The 22,205-nt window shown below is 43.9% G+C and overlaps 1 protein-coding gene across 1 annotated transcript in view; it reads left to right on the top strand.

The window, feature by feature from the left end:
* The window catches only part of LAMB4 (laminin subunit beta 4), a 44,044-nt gene extending 26,126 nt beyond the window's left edge, over positions 1 to 17,918 (top strand). Inside the window, exons 24-36 of the mRNA XM_064445142.1 lie at positions 1,440 to 1,664; positions 2,732 to 2,952; positions 4,168 to 4,264; positions 4,609 to 4,984; positions 5,346 to 5,506; positions 8,659 to 8,864; positions 9,733 to 9,936; positions 11,500 to 11,644; positions 13,299 to 13,506; positions 14,110 to 14,248; positions 14,496 to 14,672; positions 15,749 to 15,902; positions 17,366 to 17,918. Of these exons, the coding sequence (XP_064301212.1) occupies positions 1,440 to 1,664; positions 2,732 to 2,952; positions 4,168 to 4,264; positions 4,609 to 4,984; positions 5,346 to 5,506; positions 8,659 to 8,864; positions 9,733 to 9,936; positions 11,500 to 11,644; positions 13,299 to 13,506; positions 14,110 to 14,248; positions 14,496 to 14,672; positions 15,749 to 15,902; positions 17,366 to 17,505 (2,453 nt within the window). The 3' untranslated portion in view covers positions 17,506 to 17,918. The remainder of the gene's footprint in view (positions 1 to 1,439; positions 1,665 to 2,731; positions 2,953 to 4,167; positions 4,265 to 4,608; positions 4,985 to 5,345; positions 5,507 to 8,658; positions 8,865 to 9,732; positions 9,937 to 11,499; positions 11,645 to 13,298; positions 13,507 to 14,109; positions 14,249 to 14,495; positions 14,673 to 15,748; positions 15,903 to 17,365) is intronic.
* Positions 17,919 to 22,205: the final 4,287 nt, after the last annotated feature.

The raw sequence follows: 22,205 nt of genomic DNA, 5'->3' as shown, positions 1-22,205 counted from the left end.
GATTTACTGAAATTACATGGACTAGTCCTGACTGAGACAAGTGGGAATTGTGTAATTAGTGACTGAAAAAGGGATTCACCTATGTGGGTACAGTGAGGACATTAATTAATCTGATGGCATTCTCTGGAAACGTCCTCCTTTCCAGGGGCACTATATTAACCCGGTGAGAAGGGGGAGGAGAATTGCAGTTGCTCATTATGTCTGAAAAACAAGTGTTGCAAGCCCAGATCAGAAAGAACAAGGCATCAAAAAAAGCTGATAAGATTTCCTATCCAAAGGAACTCTTTCTTCATATAGTGGAACCTTGCTTTGACATTATGCTTAAAAGTGACTGTTCCACCATTCAAATGGTGACTTCAGAAACTAGGTTTCCATTCTCAGCCGTCTCAAATGCAGGCATGTTTGCAGCAAACTGATGCCTTACTTCCTAAGATCCCATTGACTTTAGCTTGAATTCCTGCAGGGAAAACTGAAGATATTTCCCTCCCCCTGGGCATTAGAAAGATCTCCAGGGGTTTAAGCAAACCCCAATGGGAAACATGGCCAAAAACTAAATCAATGCTGTCATCTCTACTTAGGCCAGGTTCCTTTATAAGTCAAGAGCTGTTTTGCTTGAATAATTGCTGTAGGGCCAAAATGATACTTGTTGGTATTTACCCAGGGGACCTCTGTCCTCACAAACTACTGCAGTCCTCAGTTCTGGCCTTTCTTCCTCCTGCTGCTTCCTGGCCAGGCTCTTTGTCACCTTTGTTGCACTGGGCTCACTTCCTCAGAGGATGGCTCTGATCCTGAACACCACAGTGAAGAAGCAGAGTCCTTGGTTGAGGATAAGCCAGTGGATGAGGTCCCAGCAATACCAGACTGCCCAGGAAGTTTTCTGAGATGCAGAGAGGTAGCACCCCAATGAGGGCAGGCGCTGGGATGGCATGCAAAAGTAATTGCAATGCCAGCAAGCAAGGACAGAATGTCCCAGAGCTCCTCTGACCTACTGGGGATCCTCCACTGGGTTACAGAAAGGAGGGCTGCAAGGCTCTGGGTTGCTCTGGGAAAGGGCACCCCCCACCTTCCCATGCTGCTGTTAAGGCAAAGGCCCCAGAGAAAACCCTGCAAATATGGCCAATCCTGACTACTGCCATTGCAAGGACTTTGCTGGAAAAAGATGATTGGAGGTGTTGTGTGAGGGGGTAGTACCTACTGAAAGGACTTTCTTGGTAGAAATGATTTGGGATGAGGAGAGAGAATTTCCATCAGATTTCAGTGTGGGAGATGTAATTTAAACTGATCATAGGATTAAAGGGCAACAGTCTCAGGTGGATATTTTCAATTGGAAACGTGCATTTGAACAGACAGTCTTAATCTTTTAACAGTATTACTGGAAATTACATGTTTCGCTTGAATTCCCATCAGCCAGCAAATATTTTTACCTTCCTCTCCCACAGGCAATCGGTGTGACGAGTGTCCCAGTGGGTTTTACAAAAACCCAGGCAGCCCTGGGCTTGACTGTGCACCATGTCCCTGCAATAACAACATTGATGTGACAGATCCAGAGTCCTGTAACAGGGTCACGGGGGAATGCACCAAGTGTTTATACAACACCCATGGAGCAAACTGCCAGTTCTGCAAACCAGGGTATTTTGGCTCAGCCCTCGATCAAAGCTGTCAAAGTAAGTAAGCAACAACACTGAAACTGCATATTACTACTAAGAAAAGTTTTAAAGAATTTAGGCTATAGGGAGAGATTAGCCTTTGGAGGGACAGTAAAACTAAAGCAGATCAATGGAGCAAAAGATGAGAATACCAAATATATTTCTATCCAGTGATACAAATAACTGTTAATATGGCATCTAGTAAATTCGTCGTCATCCAAGTCTCACCAAATCTCATACTGAATATCATCCCTAGGAAACACTCATTTGTGAAATGAAATCAGTACTCCATGTTAGAGAAATAAATGTGCATTCTGCCCACTCAGGAAGGAATCAAAAGTAAAGGAATCAAAGATAATTGTTTACCCATGTTGCTGGCTGATGCCAACTAAGCAGTGCTCCATTAACCAGATGATCCCTTGCTGAGCTCCCTGCCTTACCAGTTGTTTTCATTAAGTGGCTAGAATTAGACTGTTCAGGCGATTTAATAGACTCCATGAGGACACTGTCAATAGCTCAGCACTTTTAACAGAAAGGCAGAAATGTAAGAAAAAGCAAGACATAAGTTTCTTTCCCAACATTTCTCGAAGACTATTTTCACAAATGTGCCTGACTGAGGGTGCAATTTCTACAGGCCAGACAATTATAAGTATTTTCAAGAAACTTTTTCTGGGAATCTCTAAAATACAGTTCAAGCCCATTCCTCGTTCATTCTTGGAAGATGTCTGTTAAGCAAGAACTTTTGGCCCCTCAGAAGGAAGGCTTCTTGGCTTACTGGGGTTTCCCATGCTGGACAGTGCCTGCTGTAAATCAGCTTCTCCTTCCCAGCATATTTAACATTTCATTCACTATGCCTTCATTTTTTATGCCTGTATTAAAAGTACTGAATGTTCTCAGTAAGTTTGCTCAAACAAATATACGTTATTATAGAAAGATAGGTAAACCATATGAGATTAAAAATGTGTAAACCTACAGCATGGGCTTTGTATACAGCTTCGATTGTTCATACAGCTCTGTTTATATACAGCTCTGATTGTACCTACCGCCTACAGTATTGTCTGCTGTAGTAATTGTTCTTTTTCCAGGGTGCACGTGCAATCTGGTGGGTGTTCGCCCTGCCATGTGCCCAGGGCGGGACGCAGCCTGTCTATGTGACCCAGCCACAGGAGCTTGCCCTTGTCTGCCCAACGTGGTGGGCACGACATGCGACCAGTGTGCCTCTGGCTACTGGGACCTGGCTAGTGGGAAAGGATGTCAGCTCTGTGACTGTGATCCAAAAAACTCCCAAAGCAACCAGTGCAACCAGGCAAGAAAAATACTCTGCTTTCCAGGGACCAGGGTGGTGGTGTTTTGGCATAGCATGGTGGGGACCCTGTTATAAGCGAGGATAGATTTTTGTCGTGCTCCCTGAAAACAAGAAGTCTTTGGAAGTTTGCAAGTTGGTGCAATCACACTTTGAGTCATTATATCAGACATGCTGTTCTGATAATGTGGCTCTGCTTGTAAGCAATTTCTCTTTGCCTGTGTGTTTCTTTGTGAAGTGGATCTTAGAAATACTTTGTAAGAAAATGTCACATAGGAAAAAACTGCCTCGTGAATATACGTGTAGGGAAGAAGGAAGTCCAGGCTTGGACCCCAGAGTTTTATGAGGATTTTAAAAAAATGTTTATTTTTATAAAGTAGCAGCTGTGGCCATTACATCAATCATGCCTGATCTATCAGACTGCTAGAGTACCTTTTCTCATCTTTAATTCCTGTGCACTTTTTAGGGCTAGAATGTAGAAAAAATAAAATAGCATTTCAGAATAGAGAGGTAAAACCATGGTCCCTTGGAGTCAACACCAGTTTTGCTATTAACTTGAGAACACCAGGAGCTTACCCTAAGCTCTTTCTGATGTGCTTTCACATTTTCCTTTCAATATATTTTCTGTTTGTTCCAGTTTATTTAATGGTTTTATTACTTTTCCCAGCAAATACAGCTCTTAACCTCAAAAAACTTCTACTGCTTTTCTGAGCTGTACCAGTTATCAGAGATGTAATTCCCTGCAGTTTAATTTAATAGCTGAATTCCAAAATAAATTTCCTAGGGCAATGTGCATAATGGACCCTCAAGGTTTTCCGTTACAGTTAATATATCATGTAGTTAAAAGTTGAGATGCTAAGATGAGTACTGTGCTCCAGCAAAAATAAGAAATTAATCTGTTTTGCAAAGCAAAAGAATCCTCTCTCGGGTCATAACAGAGGATGAGTTCTCAAAGAGCATCTGTAGACTGGAACATTAAAAATGTTTCATATTAGTAAAGTAAAGCCACCTCTCAAAGTCAATTTTTTCTCCCCACAACTTTCAGGAGGAAGATGGGAAAGGTGGGTCAATATTGTAGAGACCATGTGCAACAGTGTCACTGCAGTCCCAAAATAGCTATATGACATAAGTCACAGGGAGAAAAAGAGACCCAGTAAATAGTTTATATCCAGCCATATGACTCTGCAGGAAGTTATTTAATCCTAACTGTCTTTACAGCTTACAGGCCAGTGTCCATGTAAGCTAGGTTACAGCGGAAGATGTTGTGATGAATGTAAGGAAAATTACTTTGGCAACCCCCAGACGCATTGCATTTGTAAGTATTACTAAGTGGGGACAACTGGATTAGAAACTGCCTCAAAGGAAACATTTATATTCACAAGGGAGACAGGACATATATCTAGAGAATCAAGCTTCCATATGTTTCTGTGTATGAGATAGATAAAAGCGTTTGTATTATTTATCTATATTGTTCCTTCTACAGGTATGATGGGACCGTGGAAGTTAGGGAAGAAAAGCCATTAGCCAGGCAGTACACTTTGCTCTAACTCAAACACTGATTTGCTTTTATTGTCTCGAAATGCATGATTGTACCTTTTGCATGCATTAATACCACAGAAAAGGAAAACCTGGATGTAACTTGCTGTCCCTTTCTTGCAGTGTGCGAGTGTAACCCGGAGGGAACCATCCAGCCCAAGTGTGACAGAACCACCGGCACGTGTAACTGCCGTGCTGGTGTCACCGGCCGGTTCTGCGACCAGTGTGGCCGCGGCTTTGAGAAAGACTTTCCCTCTTGCCGCCAGTGTCATCTTTGTTTTGATCAGTGGGACACTGAAATTACTGCCCTCACTCAGACTGTTCAGGGGTTAATGAGGTTTGCTGCAAATCGCAAAGATAAAGGAGGACGAATGCCCAGCTGTGACACGCGCTTCAAAGCCTTTGAAGATGCCATTTCTGAAATTGAAAGGATTTTGAGACACCCTGTTCTTTCACTGGAGGCCCTCTCAGGAATCAAGGATTTTCAGGGCTATGTACAGTAAGGGCTTGGCTGCTCCTGAAAAAAACCCTTGGCTGAGAAAGCAGTCTTCCCTCCACCAGCTATCCGCACACATCAAGTCCCACTTCTGATCAGCACAAGATGCTGGACTACTAAATCACTGTTTTCAATAGATCTGTGAACAAAATAATCCTTATACATATTATCTGTCCCCCACAGGCATATACTTAAATGCTGGAATTTTCCATTTCATCCTAAGGGTTTTCTAAAAAAGCCATTAAAAGTAAATGTTTCTGCTCATTTAGAAATTTATCTCTTGTCCCCTAAAATATTGTGTATCTCAGTTCTAGTTTAAGAGCAATCTGGTCTGACTGCTGCATAACTGCCATTTTCCTTTCAGACAAAAAGTTGCACAAATGGATCCCCTTCACAGTACGCTGTATGAGTTTCCTGACCTTGACATGAATATAAAAGACATTAGGGAAGAAGCTGACCTAGTGTATGAACTTCTACAACAGAAAATGCATCTGCATCAAAGATTTCATTACTTGAACCTCAAAGGTAAGGCAGCCAGCAATTAATTGAAATAGATTAACATTTTCCATGAAATTTCAGAATGTTTTTCTCACAATCAAACAATACAATGTTTCAAGGATCCCTAAGTTTTAGCTTCCTATGGTAGCACAACAACATAAATACTAACAACATTTTATACTGACTTTCCGAACTCCCTTTTGTCTTTAAATTCCATGATTTCTATCATCTGAAATCCTAAATTTCAGATGCCTGTGCCAGGGTCGCATCAGTCAAAAGTCTCATGAATCCCGATCAGGATTTAAAAGCCACCAGTTTCACAGTATAGACTCACAGATCATAAGGTAGAATAGCAAAGGATTTTTTCCCCATTTCTGGCTCCTCTTGCTCTTAAAAATACTTTTAAAATGTTGTACAGCAATGGTTTGTTTAATTAAAGCAGAGAGTCAGAGTGCAACTTCTTAGTATTCCCATGGGAAAATAGATGACTTTATGTGGTAAGGAACTAGTTCTCCATCATCAAAAAATGTGAAGTCAGAATGGAGTTCCTTGGCATTTTTTAAAGCATTACACTGACTGCACTTGAGCTAAGTGTAGCGTCCATCAGCTGCTAATGGCAGTAATGCCAATGTCAGAGACTGGTTTCTGGAGAAGGACAGGGATGTATTGGTTGGGGATCTTGAACATATGCTAGATCATCCACAGCGGCAGCAGATTGTCAGCAGTATACTGAGACAGCTGTCAAGATATGAACCCCCAGAAGGTAAGGTGCACACCACAGAAGACACAAGATACAGGCAGTGCACTCCCATTTACAGTTCCTCTGTGTTTCATTTGGGTGAGAAAAAGATTGGCCTAGACGAGATGGAAAAAAAAGAAGGAAAAGTCAACAGAATTCAAAGCTGAGGGAAAGAAAAGGGGAAAAGACGGATTAATTATGATTTAGGGGTCCCCTGCCCTGTTCTACTTGGCAGTAGCTCAGGAGCCAGCTCTTCCATTCAGGTCCCTCGTGAGCAGTCAGCACAGCTCTTCCAGGCTCTGCTTCCCAACTCAGCTGAGTCTTGTGCAGGCTGAGAAAGGCAGGAAGGCAAAGAAACAATAAATTGCAGGGAGGTCAGTGGATGCACAGTTGAAGCATCCGTGGTGCTGTTTGGTCGTGTTCCAAACCCGCTTCGTCTTTCAGCCTCAGGAGATGGATAAACAACCCTATAAAAAGCACACGGGGGTGTGGGGAGGGGAAGACCTTGAATTTAAGCTGAATGTCTGGTCAGGGCCACAAATATTCATTGGTCTTGCTACAAAGCATCTAACAGCACAGAAATAATGTTTCTCTCAAGATAACCAGCTTCTCTGATATCCGGGAGAAAACCTGGCTCCCTCACCCCATCTTCATTTCAGGACCAGCAGCACATGCTAGGTAGGGCTGTGTCTGCTTTTTCCTCTCTCTTTTTTTGCTGGCCCAAACAAGTAGGGTAGAACAGGATATGGTCGTGTACCCCACTTCAGGTACATTTGGCATTTGTGCTCTAGACACGTGGGGAACAGGCTCCTACCTCCCTCTCCTTGCAGAGGATCAAGTGAACAAGAATTCATGACTCAGAGACTTCCTTACAGGCATACATTCAGCTGGCTGACCTGGAAATATCAATATTCAATGATGAATTAAAATCACCAGAAAAAAACAAGACACAAGTGTCCTTAAAAGAATGTTTGAAGTTTATGAGCTCTCATTAAATTATGGCTTTCTAGCCTTGGCCCCTGGCTTTGCAGCCACTGTGGTATGGTAATGCAGTGAGTGCAGCTTCCTAGGCTGTAAATCAAGCCTGTGCTAAGACGCTGTGTTTAATGTAAAGGAACTTGGAAGCTCTACAGGTCCATCACAAACCAAGCGTGAAAAATGCATTTGGGCCACTTAATGGAGAGCTGAACCCCTGTAAAATATTCCTGCAATGGAATTGTTGCACAGAAAACAGTCTCTGGCTTAGATATGGAGTTACAGCAGCCTCTTGCCAGCTATTTTGTATAAGGAGCTAACTTTCAACTGTGCATTGTTTCCAAGAGTTACAGATAAATTAAACAGCCCTGGATCCACACCATAACTAAACATTGTTCAGCTTCAATCAAAGCAAGGCCAAGGGCTTTAGAGCCTGATTCAAAGCACGCAGGAATTGACGAGTGCCTTGCCATTGACTTCAACTAGTAACTGAGTTGGTTACCAGCACAAAGAAGGATGTTAATCAATGACCTCTAATGCTTTTTCACTGCCGACACATCAGTTCTGGCTCATTGCACGTACTTCTGCCTGGGATCTGGGGACAACTTTGGGTTCTCTGGAGATCTGGAAAGCCTCAGCAGCAGCAGCTTTAAATTATGTGTTTTGCAAAAGGCCTGAGTCCTTTCCTTAGGATATTAATCTGCAAAAAAATGTAATATTCTCCAACCCTTTTGAGTCTGCTTAAGAGAAAACTTCCATTAAGCAAACAAAAAACACTCTTGCTGGAAAGTATTTTTTGCTTGGCCTACAAGCTTATCATGGAAATGCTTTTTTTTTTTTTAAAATGCATCAACCCTGAAATTGGATTTTCCAGAGCCAAAGAAAACTTATACATTCCCATTTGTAATCTAAATTTTGGCCTCAGCATTTAACTTCTGGGTGCTATGCTGAACAGACAGGGCAAATGCTTTCCTGACTCACAATCAGAGAGCTGATCATTTAGTAAGTTTTACAACTGGCAGAAACAGTTCTCCTGCCTAAACTTCAAACCAGCATAAACGACAGGAGCTTTATCAAATCAACAATGACAGCAATGCATGAGCATGAGATGAGTGCAGATTAGTAGCAGTTTGTGTCATTAATGGGATCCCCTTCATACTTTTATATCTTCCACTGTCTTCTCATCCACCTTGGACTCTGAAGAATGACATGGGACCCACTGTATTTGTATCAATTTTAGCAGGTTTTATGAGTATCAATAACTATTCCTGTTTGGCAACTGGCTGAGTAAAGGATTAAAAAGCTTGACTGAAGAAATGACAGCTCCTGTCCCTCCTTGCTGTCCCAAATCAAACACCAGTGACAGCAAACCTGTCACTCACCTTTTATCCTGAATTCAAGCAAATACATTAATTAAATGCAACCAAAATACAGTCAGTACTAAACCCTATTTCTGTTGTTACAGAGGCCATCAGCAACATTAGGAAACACTTTGAAGTATCATTGCTGGAAGAACAGAAGACCAGTGGGACAATCCCTATTTTAAGATACTCAGAGTACACCAGGAGCCACATGCTCACTATGTTGGGCCACCAGGCCTTGAAAGCAAGCAATGAGCTGGATCAGCTCAAGATGATAAAGAGCCCCAACATCCAAAACTTGAATGAAAAGGTAGGCGCTGTGAATTTTGAATCTTTTTGATGCTGTTAGTAGTTTTTATTTTAAAAGAGTACTTACAAGCATTTTTAAATCTGGAAAAATTACACTTTCCTGGCACAGACGTGCAGCAGTCATGTCAGGAACAGCTGCGCTTCTCAGCTGTAGTTACTACCACCCTTCTGGAAGCCATTGCTCCCAGGGCAGACTCAGCTCAAGGAACTGTTTAAGCACTCTCTAGTCACAAGAGGACATCAGTGTAGATTCAGAAAGATTAACCCCCAACCTCCTCCCTCAGTAACGTAAAGGAAGCAGAGCAACTTTGCCCTGGAGTGGATGGAGAGTGCTGACAAATCCTTTGCATCACCCATGGGAGACAAAGGGATTTCTGCCCTTCTGTGGGGCATCAGTGAATACCTAATAGTACCTTCATCCAGCCCTGCCAGATCCGGAAGAGATCATCCATCTAGGCCTTTAGCCTCACATATGTGTCAAAATGTATGGAGGGCCAGGCATGGTACCATGTTGTGTGAGAGGTGATCTGGATCCTTTAGAACAAGCCATTGACCCATGGGCTGGATATGGTCAGGGGACAGTTTCAGCCCTTTTGTCAAAGAGGAGTGAAGCAAGGGTGTTAATGCAACACATGGAGCCCAACAAATGGCTCCTGCAAGGACACTTGGAGCCATGGGCTGCTGTTGCATCCTTCAGGTTAGGGGAGGAGGACCTGTACTGGCAGCAACAGCCATCTTTGAAGAGACCAGACCACTGTCTCTTCAGGAAAATCCCATCCTATGCTTAACGTCCATATGATCTTCCTTCCCCCAGGAGCATATCTCAGGCCCCCAGAGGAGTCCTGGCATAAGCGTCTTCTTTATTGCAGATCTGTGGTGTGCCAGCAGACCAGCCCTGTGTCACAGCAGCCTGCGGGGGAGCTTTGTGCCGGGACAGTCAGGGACGCAGGCAGTGTGGGGGCCCAAACTGCAGCGGAGCTCTTCCTCGCTCCACTGATGCCTTCAGGAGAGCTGAGAAGACTGCCGTGTTGCTAAATAACTTGACTATTCAGCTACAGAATCTTGAGAATCAGGTGCTGTATATCAAACTTAGATTTGTTCAGTGAAATGGATGGAAGATGAGATTTAGGAGGTCACAAATCTACAAAAACTCATCTGCTCCTTGAACAAAGAGCAGTGACATAGTGATAGACCCTGTCCCAACACCATAGACCTACCATGGTTCAGAACTGGGAGTATTAAGTGCCAGTCCCACCAAGAGATTGTGGCTCTAGCTGTGCCTTCCTCTTCCTCACAGCTGCCAAGGTCTCACAGGTCATGGTGCCCTGTGCCTATTGCAGTTGGTGACATCAGGCTAGTATTGTCTGTCTTTTTATTGGAAAGGATTCAAATGGCACCATTTGTCAGTAGCTTGAGCATGGCCCATGCTTACTGCAACGGGATTACTGCTGTGTAGAGCACTAAGCTCTATTTATACAACTTCATATTACTCTTATGTTTGCCATTAAATAATTTTTGCAAATAATTTCTGCAAATAATTTCGAAACAAAGCTTTTCTGCCCGCAGTGATGTTTAGAAGGGCATCAATAGTCAGCTGTACTGCACAGTAGCAGTGAAAAATAACTCAAGCAAAGTGTGGCCAAAGCAACATCTGCCAAGGAAACAAAATGGACAAATCCCAAAACACCAGTAAAGACAGCTTGTTCTTAACAATCAGAGATGATGCCTGTTACAGTTATAGGCAAAACACATTTTCCAACAGAAATGCCATTCGGCTGTGGCTTTGTCCTGCCCCTGCAGGGTGCCTGAGCATCCATTTCCTCTTTTTAAAATGCACCAGACACTCTGCATCACAGCTAACCGGTTTAGAAATGAGCAATCAGGGCACATGCCTGGCGCCCCAGGACACAGAGGGGCAGCAGCAAAAGGCAACTGCCGAGGTGGTGAGCGCCAGGCTGCCGGGACATTGCCTTTGGTGCTCACAAGCCTCAGGCAGCTCTGTGATAATATGAGTGAAGCATTTTGAGATGTTTCAGAAGTAAAAACAGCACCATTTCTCTTGTTGCATGGGGAGACAGTGAATCTCTTCCCTATGCAGACCGCAGAGAGCTGGTACCTCTGTATTTCCCCAGCAAAGCAAAATACTGTTGGAATTCTATGATTAATTTAAAGCTCTCATTTAAATTATCAAGTATACTAATTTAATGGCAAAATGTAACTTTAAAGACAAGCCTTAACCTCTACCTTCTGCGTTTGTGTCCTCTTAAGTGTATTTTTAACAGTAAGTCCAATGTGAAAAGGCAAATGAAATTATGCGCCTTTTCTGTACTGAATCTGATCACTGACATCCTGCAGTACTGCAATAGAAAATAACAGTCAGCACCTTCTTTCAGAAACAAAAGGGGCTGTAGTTTAGAAGTGGTTGCAGAAAGAAATTGATTTGGGCTTTTTCTGAGGCCAGAGGAAGGCCATGATGTAGCAGCTTCTGGAGTTCCCAAAGGGATCTCCTACTACTTTTCAAAGCCACATCAGGTGATTCCAGCTGAGGCTTGGATCAAAATTGTTTTTGAGTCAGAGCTCAACAATGATAGATAACCTCCAGGAAATGGCACTGCTATTTCTAATAATATTTCCAGGTTGAAAGCATTAGAAAAATGGCAGAAGACAGCAAGTTGAAAGGCTTACAATTTAATGGGCAACTGGAGACAGCTAAGAATCAAATTGAGGTTGACCGAGAGATCACTAAGGAGTCCATCCGAAAAGTGAGAGACTTCTTATTAGGTAAATATGCAAAGTTCTTTTTGACTTATTTTTAATATATATTACAATATAATAGAGCATAATAGATGCCCAGAATATGGTCTAGCTGCATACACATCAGATTTCTTGTCTACCTCCTGATCTTCCTAATCTTTTTCAATCCCTTTTTTCTAGTGCTTCTTTTTCCCATGTGACAGTACTTTGTATTACTTTTCCAATAGATCTGTTATGTTCTGATTGTCATCTTTTATTAATTTGCTTAATTTGAAGCATGCAAATAATTCCCTCAGTTCCTGGTTTATCTGAGTAAAGGACTACTAACATAATTTCATACAATATATAATGTTCAGGCATTTTCAATGCATCCTCAAATTGCTATTCCACCCCCTTCTTCCAGGCCCATAAATAGAGGCTCTCTGTAGGGAGCGTGGGAATTAGGACACATACTGCTCTGTTGCCTCCGTAAAGCTGTAACTCGAGGAATCAAAGGATTCTGGTAGAACTTCACAGTTCTCATAAAAAATAACAAAACAATCATATATACCCTAAAAACTTTTTCCACCCTCACAATTGCAGAAAAATGCTGTAAGAAATGGAACCTAAGTTTTTTTACCAGCTGCACATCAAAGGAGTTCAAAAGTGGTAGGATCTTTTTAATCTCTTGAATGTAGCTAATATTAAAAGTTTCTAAGGATTCCATGTTGGCAGTCCTTTGGCATCCAAATGGGAGTGAGGGTAGAGGACAGAGGACTTCCTTTGTTTAGCAACATTTAAGTTATTTTATTGAATTGGAAGAAAAAATCCATTTAAGTCCTTAAGATTCTTAGATTTTTATTTGATAGCAATTGAAAATTCCACCTTTGGCTCTTCTTTTATGTTTCTTAGTAGATATATTTCTACAGAAAATAGCTCTCAGGAATGCACTACTGTTCGCACAGTAAATGCCTTCTATTTAATTCTTAGTGAATTCCTTTGGAGCATTAGCAAAACGTTTAATATGTTTCAACTGGTTTATCACCCAAGGCCTTGTCTATATAGGGAAGTGAGCAGAAAACATAAGTAATGGTGAGACTTCACAAGGCATTGACTAACCGTGTGTGCCTGTGCCTCTCAGCAAGGAACAAGGATGAGATCGTTTCTAAGGGGAGTTGTCAAAATACATTTTTTCTACTGTAAATTCTCATCCTGTCTGAGTCTGACCCACATTCTCTCTGTAGCTTAGCCTTTCTCATTAACCAGTGAAGGAACCACTTTCTCAATGTTGTGGTGACTCCAGGGAAGGGACTACACCCTTTCCAAGCTCCATTCACACCCCAGTCTCTCCAGCACCTCTTTGATCTGGGGACCGATGGAGAAATGGGCTCTGACACATCTAGCTGTGCTGGGCACCGATTTAAAACCCTCTGCGGGCTCAGTTCTACATCAGAATTTTAATAACCCAGTTCAAAGTGGGTTCAAATACTCATTTTAGCCAGCTCTGACAACACTAACAGCAGTACCTGGAAGCATAATATTAAATTACAAAATGTTGGAGATAATTCTCTTACCCCCTTGCTGTGCCTGTCAGCTTTATTCTGCCACATAACTCAAAGGGTAGGCAGCCGTAGTGATCATTTACATTTCACTGGGAGGAAGGAGCCCCTTCAGGATACCCTTAGCTCTGTTTCTGTTGCAGATGAGAGCGCGCCTCCAGAAGACATCGAGAAGGTGGCAAATTATGTTCTGCAAATAAACCTCCCCTTGACTCCACGAGAGCTCACAGGCATGCTTGGCAAGATCAGGAGCATTATGAACCCCTGTGAGAAGTACAAACTGAATGTGAGTAAGAGAAACAGAAAAAGGGAGGAAGCTCGGACACTGATGGTGGAGGCACAAGAAGCCGAGTGAGTAGGGCATTGTCGTACCAATGTGCTAACTCCAGCTGGGGCGGCACTGCGCGCAGTAGGACTGCTCCATACCCCAGGCAGTATCCTAGTAACACTGGAGGGAAAGCTCAGATGACAGCAGATTTCAGCTTGCACTTTCCACAGGGCCTCTCCAGCAGGATGGAGGCACGACTGCTCGGGCTGCGGGAGCTGACATGCTGCAAGGAGGCAGCTCCCACCAGCTCTTGGCTCCTCTGCCGGCTGAGTCACAGAGGCCAAGGCAGCTACGTGCTTCCATGGTGGACCTAGTGGATCATTACATCTGGTTCACTGGGAGGTTTAAGATGGGGAAAGAGAAAATACGTTCACCCGTAAGTGAGCTTTCCTTACTAGAAGTGCAGCACCAGGCAGCCGGCAGCACCCAGTCTCACCTTTGATAGAGGAGCTCACACAAGGTCCCTTACTGAGGTTTTGCTTTGCCAGCTTACAAACCACAATTTTAATGGTTGTTGTTGGACTTGAGGGAACATTCCTGCATGTGAGCATGCGTGCATTTGAAATGTGTTCTTGCTTTGCTCTCCACACCGCAAAACTACACATGCTTCTGTTTTTCCATTTTAGCAAAGCAGCTAAAGCTCTTCTGCCTGTGGGTGAAATTAATAATAAACTAAAACATGTTGTGAAGTCCCAAGGACACTCCAAAAACAGCTTCATAAAGTTAAATGAAGAGATACGAGGCCTCAAAACACAAATCTCACAGGTATCTCACTATAAATCTTTTAATTGATTTACTAAATATATTTTAGTAAAAGATACTTTATCTTGAAGTTTCCTTTATGTAAACTTAAATAAAAAAACCAGAATGTGGCACAGATACGACACCAATTCCATGATGTTTAAGTGTCTCCTCTTGTTAATGACTTGACATTAATCTCCCTCATTACCGTGCTCTGCAAGATGGATGGAGATTGCATAAGAAACCACAGTCTTCAGTTGCTCTCTTTTAGGCTGAGAACCAAGTGAACAAGACAAACGACGAACTAAATGACTTGTCAGCAAAACAGTCTGAGATGGAAGATGAAATTGCCACATTACAGGCTAAAATGCTGATGAACAAGAATCAAGCTACAAAGGCAAGAGCAGGGGCAGAAGCAGCACACAAGCAAGCCCAGAATATTGACAATGTAAGCCTTCCTGCCACATATTAAGGGAAAAAAAGATTCCTTCCATGTTTGATAGTATTTTTTGTTCAGAAGTATAATTGTGTTGCCCTGTGCTCCTCAACACTGTGTTAATGTTTTCCTTATGCCATGCAGTGTAAATGCCACAGGTTAAGAATAATTTCTTTTTTATTTTAAGGCCTCTGGCAAAAAACACTTCTGTTTGCTTTAATGAAAGAAAACATACACATTTCTCTGGCTACTCCATGACATTTTTCCTTCCACTGTGTATAAGACTCGTAGTCGCCATGGGCACCAGTAAACACAACAGAACAAATCACAAAACCAGATATTAAAATATGTGAGTGCTGAAAGCAGCATGGCCATTCATCCCATGGTCTGGGATGTCCTCCTTCATTCTCCTTTGGAGAAAATTGCTGTGGGAGTTACTTGGAGTTTTTCGTTGGCCAGGTGCTTTTCAGTAGCTCCAATTTTTGAGAAGGTATTGAGGCAGCCAGAAATTTGCTAAAATTGCAAGGAGAACCAGGCACTCACAGCACAAGTTTGGAGCACGACCAAGCTTCCAGGTTGTATGAAACCTAGTAGAAATCTAAACTGCAGCCTCAACAGCAATCTAAATCAGCGTGGATTGGAGTTAGCTAGTAAATACTACTACAGCCAAAAATGTAAAAAAATAAAATAATAAAAAATATGCTAGAGGTAATTAATTAAATATTAATTAAAACTTATAGAAAAAATGGACTTTACAGAAAAGCCCTATCAAAAGAAGTAAAACCAGCATAAGATTTAAAAATCTTAAACCATATTTCCTCTACATCCTCACCCTCCCTTGACCCCTTACGTTGCTTCACTGGCAGTTTAATTGATTTTATCAGGTTTTGCAAAGCATTGTTCAATGTACACTCATCGATTTTTTATTTAAAGATTTAAGAGAATGAGAAGTTTAAAGTTTCATTCAAAGAGGATATTCAAAAAAGGTATAAAAATCTCCTTTGGTACACCAGATTAATTATGAGATGCTCTTAAACTAAGTAACTTAAACTAAGTTACTTAAACTAAGTAACAGCTTTTTGTTACAGGAATTTGCTGACATTAAAAGAAAGTACACCATTCTTCAAGAAAAGCTAAAAGCCCGAGGACTTCCAAAAGTAACACTAGAAAAAGTGAAGCAGCTGAAAAAAGAAGCAGAAAAACTGGCTGAAGAGACTGAAAAAAAATTTAAAAGAATAACAGGTGGTTTTCTCACTTTCACAGCAAGTGGTGAAAATTGTGACAATCATGAATTAAACTGAAGTCCTTGCCCACAAACGCTAACTGACTAGGTTCACCTGAAATCAGGCTTAAAACGATGTAACTGGTGAAAATCCCTGCTTGAAGCTACCTGAACAGTTTAAAAGCAGAAAAATTGATTTGGCTTATGTGCTTCTGACATAAGCTGGTTGCTATAAGCAGAATTTAAGAAATGTCCATACAGGGACTTGCAGTGATTTGATTCAGACAGTATAAAGCAGGACAAGTGCAAAATCTGCATAAAACTCAGCTGTAGATTTATCAGGGAGCTGATTTATACGCTTGCTTTGGGCATTTGGACCTTAAATCTTTCCTCTGCGTTCTGTCTTTTCTTACATGACCCGCGCGGTGGCTCGTGTTATCGAGAGCTGCAGGGTAGCTGGTTTTCATCAGTCCATACTTGTTCCCCTTCAGACATTATCTCTGAGCAATGGCAGAACAAACCAGGTACAAATAGTGGCTTGTTCAAGCACACAGAGAAATGCCCGTGTCCCACAGCAAGCAGCAGGGCTGAAGTACATGCCTGGGTCACATCGGTCCACACTGGTGTCATCGCCCACGCGCACTGCCATGGAGATTGAAGCCAATGTGCCCTGGATATGCGGCCAGGACACAGAGGGGTCATGGGTAGCAGAGACTGTGGCTGCTGTGGCACTGCTCCTCACACAGCCTCTCCCGTGGGTTTAGAGAGTCACCAAAACAGCAGAGTACATCTTATGTAATTGTACACAGGGGTCCTAATTCTGCTTGTAGTAAAGGTCTGGGCGTTTCCACTGGGAATCATTGGGTCTAGGATCCTGCCAGGCTCAATGTCTGAAAATACCATGTTACATCAGCAAAACAGAAGCAGAAACTCCATCCCAGGAGCAAATTCTTCAGGACAGGACCCAAATAAATACTTTGAGCAGACACATTGAGGAGAAGCATTAGGAGCATCCTAGTCACTCCAAATGCCCAGATGATAAGCGCATTGGAAACGGGCAGTGAATAACATGGTTTTGAATCATTACCAGTGTGTACCGCTGGTGTAGCTCCACAGGGACCAACAGAAACATTCATGTAAATGAGGGAGACCTAAGCTCATTACGCCCGAATTGTCTAGGCTTTACACACATCGGTGGACACACTGTTCCTCTGAGTGTTTCTATTTAAGGAAACTGCTTTAAGAGCTCAATGTCCTGCCCCATCCTAGCTGATGGACAAAAGCACATGCTGAGAAATTGATTTCTTTAAGGCTGTCTCTCGCAATCCAGGAGCCAGACTTTTCCCTTCAGTTGCATATATAACATTCTCCATTTGAAATGGGCTTATTGCTTCTAAAACTTCTGGGAAAAGAAACACTGTTAATCCCTGGATTCTACTTGCACAACAAATATGAGCATCATTGCATGTCTCTACTCTTCCAGATTTGGAGAAGAAGCTTCAGGACCTGAATCAAATCAAACAAGACAAGGCAGAACAACTGAGACAACTAGAGGAACAAGTGATAGCCATTAAAAATGAAATCATGGAGCAGGAAAGCAAGTATGCAACATGCAAAAGTTAGGGTCTGAACAGACCATCAGGTAAAGTGCAACTGAAGTCTTCATGCTTACCACCTCCCAGCACGGAGGGCTGCCTCTGTAAATTCATCTGAAGGTGCATATAGTACTTTGGTACATTGAATGATGTAACTTTCTCTTGGGGTTTTTGTCCAGTTGAGTTTATATGGAAATAGGAATTACCTTTTAATAAACCAGCTGATAAAGTAATTGGGATTCAGTCTTTGAGGGAGCTCTAAAATACACTTCTGCCCACAGCACAGGGCTTCTCCTTATAGGGGGTTGGAAATGCAAGAGGAAGATTGCTCAGAGAACTACAGGCAACTGCCTCAGAGGCTCCCAACACCCTGTGTCTCCTGCTGAGCGCCCCAATAACGTCTGGCTCTGCCACAACCCCACATGGGGCTGCACAGACCAGGATGAGAACTGCGGGGTTCTGTAGCTATCCCTGCTGACAACTGGCATCATCCCCAGGGTACCGTCACTCCTCCAGCCCCGTCTCTTCGCTGGGACAGGGTAGGGAGCCCCCCTAAGGTAACTGAAAATGCGCAGGGACGCGGTACCTCCGCATGGGTGAGCGGGAGGTGGGTGACAGGGAGCCAATTCCCCGGTGCCCACTGGATGGCAGTGCACAGATGCTTAATGCCGAAAACAACTTCAAAATCATTAAGTTGTTGTTAAGGGTGGTTTGTCGATGCCCCTCCTGCAATACCTTTTTTTTCTTACACTTATAAGGGGTTTCCCATGTTTTTCGTTAATGCAACCAACAACGGGAGAATAACTCCAGCTCTTAGGTTTAAGCAGTGAGTCTACAGGGCCACAAATGTTGAAAAATTATTTCTCCAGTTTCTCTCCCACATGCAGCGCTTCACAGAAGTCAGGGTTCACAGAGCAGTTTCTTGTAGCCATAAGAAGCACAGGAATTGAGCTAAATATTAGTTTATAATTCTTTTTGTTTTAATATAAAGAAGGAGACTGGGGCTAAGCAAATGCTACAGAAGGGCTAGGGTTTTAAAAGGACTGAAGGGAGCTACGCCTCAGTTTCAAAATCCCACCCATGTTCCTGCAGGACTAATGAGGGCTTTTCTTCAGTTAAAACCAGTCATGCCATTCCCATCTGGACCGTCCCACAGCAAGCATCCATCATCAACTTTATTCAGCTGGTGCGAGGAGCCCAGCACTGCTGCAGAGCGCTCCCGATGCCGCCCACATCTGTAAAACAAGGAATGCTCTGCAGGAATATGGGGCTCTTAGCATCTACAATCCTTATCTAAAAGCAAGCATTGTTTTGATCCAACTGAGATAAACCCTCCATCGTTATCACTCTGTGTTTACAGGAGCTAAAGTAGCATTTGTATGCAGTGGGGGGCTTGCGTGGGAACTGCTGGCACGGATGAGATTTCAGAAATATTCCTCTAACTCAAACCAGCTGTGCTTCAGGACAATGTGCAACGTGCATTACCCATATAATAGCTTCTATTGTGAAAATGGGGGAATCAAATTATAACTTTGATAAAATCTAACAGAGACACCTGAATGCAGGTATGCACATAATTTGCGGTTTAGCTTCTTCTGAATTTTAGCACTTTAAAAAATCATCTATGAGGTGTGAGGCTTCTTTAGAAGTTACTAGGCTGTAATCAGACGAGTATATTTAGATTGACTTTGCCATAATGAATTCGAGCACCTCTGGTTTACTTCGAGCACACAGCTCACCAAGCTGCTCACACGCAGGTCTCCAGGTAATGAAAAATTTCCTGCAGGTTTCAGTGCAGCCCTGCTGCACTGCGCCTGAAACAGCAAACTGAAGCTCTTAGAAAGAAACTCCCAACTGCCAAAAATCAAAATTATTTCATTAATGGCTTTAAAAATCTGAATTCACAAGCAGAAAGTTGAAAGAGACCTTCCTCCTAAAATCCACCGTTGGCCATGAGAGTTGCCATATGGCTTTTGACAAGCCGCAAGGATATAAAAGTCTGTAAACATAAGGCAGTTGTGGCCTGGAGGGGAGATGTATCCATGGGGGGAAACAGAAATTGCTGGAAGAAAAGAGGAAACAGGAAGGAGAAAGTCAGTGTGGAGTCTGTCCTCCCCTGCCTTCCTCCAAGCATGCTCAGACACACAAAGCAAGCAGACCTGACAGGACCAGCAGCTACAGGACACGAAACCCATTCTGTGACAGCTTGTGAGGTTTACAACTGTGCAGCATTCCCCATTAGAAGTGGTGCAAAAAGTTTTTAAGTGTTTTTGCAAAGTTAATTTGGTGGAAAATGCTGTATCTGGATCAAAAATACCTATTTGACCCCATCTCTCTCTTTTGCTCAGAAGAGCATTTATTGAAAAAAATTACCGAAATCACTATCTTGCTGTAAAGCATTTTGACTTCAGTGACATTAATCAAAATGCAAACAACTTTTAACCAAAACCACACATGATCAAAGATATATTTAATAAAAAATAATCTCATCATCTTTATTTGCTAGGCATTCAATCACTGCAGCGTTTTAAGAAAACAGGTGATCAAATGGATCCCACTGAGGTTGAATTCTGAACTTTGGTTCTTCAAGACATCCAACCCAGCACAAACACAGTCACCCCAAGACTTTAAAGCCACTTCACCAAGCACAGTGATAGGACATGACAGAAAACTGAATTTTTATCATTTGAAGAATCAATCAAATTAAAATACTCCCACTAGCTATTGCTCACGAGCACTGCAGAAAGGGATGGACGTGAATGATTTCATTGCACCTAATTACCTGCATGGTGAATGCTGGTGGTCTCACCCAGGTTTCAGCCACCTCTGAAGGGCAACCATGGTTACAGGTGACAGTGGCCATGCCAGTCCGTGGCTGTGCTCCCCGCACTGGGTGAGTGGTCACCAGTGAGACCCCAGCTCAATCCCTGATGCCATGCAGCAGGTTCACCCCCATGCTGGGACACAGTGCGTTGTCACGCCATTGGCAAGGCACAAAGGAGCCTAACCACAGCAGCAAGGAGCACCCGAGGGTAAATTTAGCCCATTTTCGGTTTAGGGGAGGATAGGACTTCTGCAAGGCTATGAGACAGGGGAAAAAAAAAAGGAGAAAACTTTAATAAAAATTGAAAAAATATATGTGATAGGAAAAAATCCAGTGGCAATGAAACACACTGTCCTTGCACACCTGCACACGGAGCGATGCTACAGAATGCCCCTGCCCATCTGCTTGGACCGGGGCAGTTTCTAACTGCAGCAAAGTAAAATGTTTTCTGTTAGTGGGACAAAAATATTCATTGTATTGAAGCTTAAAAACAAAGCCAGGCTGTGATTTACATGACAGGATTGTGAAACTGAATTAGTTTTGTGAACTTTGAAGACATCACAGAAGAGGTTTAGAACTATAATACCTGCCCAGTCAGCTTAAAATGGTTTAATTTCCTAGATATCTTTAATGAAACAGCCCCACGAGTTCTTCAGTCAGGAGTCCTGGGTTATGTTTCAGACCTGGTGTTTAACCTTTAGGGCAAGTAACTTGGTATCTCTCTGTCTCTGCTTATCCATCTGTAAAATGAGAACGAACATATTTACCTACCTCGGCAGGGTTTGCTGGGACAGACAGACCGCAGCGTGTTTCCACTTTGGCACTGCAAATAGTGAGGGCAAAGTGTTCTTCAGGGACACTGGTACCTGGTAAAGATTTTCATGAGTTTGTGTGTTACACGTGCGTAAGCAAAACTCAGGTATATAAACCCAGGCATCTCTCCCAGCCTGTGCCCAGCCGGGGCTGTGTTCTTCGAACATGTCCCTCTTTTGTACCTGCTCCCCAGCGTTTATTTACCAGTAACCCTTTCCCCTGGGGGCCGAGGGGACTCTGCCGCCAGCTGGCAAAGCCCCCATATTCCCCTGCAGAGCTCAGGGAACTGAAGCAGGAGGCCAAGAGCGTGGGGGCAGCTCCAGCACGGCCGTGCACCCCTTGCAGCCACCCCAGCACCCCTGGGAAGGCAGCAGCACCGCATGCTTCCAGGTAACAAGAAACAGCCTGACAGCGGCCAGCCCAGCCTCGATGGGCCTCTCTGCCTGTGCCAAGGCCAGGCCCAGCCATGTCTGGCAGCATGGGCACCATCCCTGGGAATGGCACTCCTAGGCCACGTGTGTTGGCACCACAGCAGAGGCTATTCGGGGCCATTGAGCATCACGCGTGGCAGCTGCCAAGCCGCTGGCCCTTCGCTGGGTTTTGGGCCTTGCCACGTGGGCAAGCTCCATCCACAGCCCATCCATCCCTCCCAGGCGCCTGGTGCCACCAGCACCCCCGGCAGGAGGCAGGAATGGGTCAAAACCCCCATTCCTGCACGGCATCCCCACAGGCAGGGGCGGGGGTCGCCCCATCGGTGGTCCCCCCCACCCCCGGTTGCTGCAGCCCCGCCCAGAGCCTGCTCCCAAAACTGGGGATCAACAGGGAGGGCTCAACCCCTGCTGGTGAGAGGCTGGAGCCCCCCCGCTCCTCCTTCGAGGCTCCCCGGTTGCTGCGGGGCGGGCGACCCCCTCCCCGTCCCGCTCTCCCCCAGCCTCCCACCCTGCCTCGGCTCCCGTTCCTCGACGGCCGCCGCTCCTGCGCTACCTCTGCCGGTCCCGGCGCTGCGGCGGAGCCGGGCCGCCCCGGGGGCGGGGGGCTGGGGCGGGAGGGGCCGCCTCGGGCGGCCCGGCCCCGCGGGGGCGGTGGGGCGG

Source organism: Phalacrocorax carbo, chromosome 1 (assembly GCF_963921805.1).
Source record: "Phalacrocorax carbo chromosome 1, bPhaCar2.1, whole genome shotgun sequence".
Lineage (NCBI taxonomy): Eukaryota > Metazoa > Chordata > Aves > Suliformes > Phalacrocoracidae > Phalacrocorax > Phalacrocorax carbo.
This window is presented reverse-complemented; position numbering and strand designations above follow the sequence as displayed.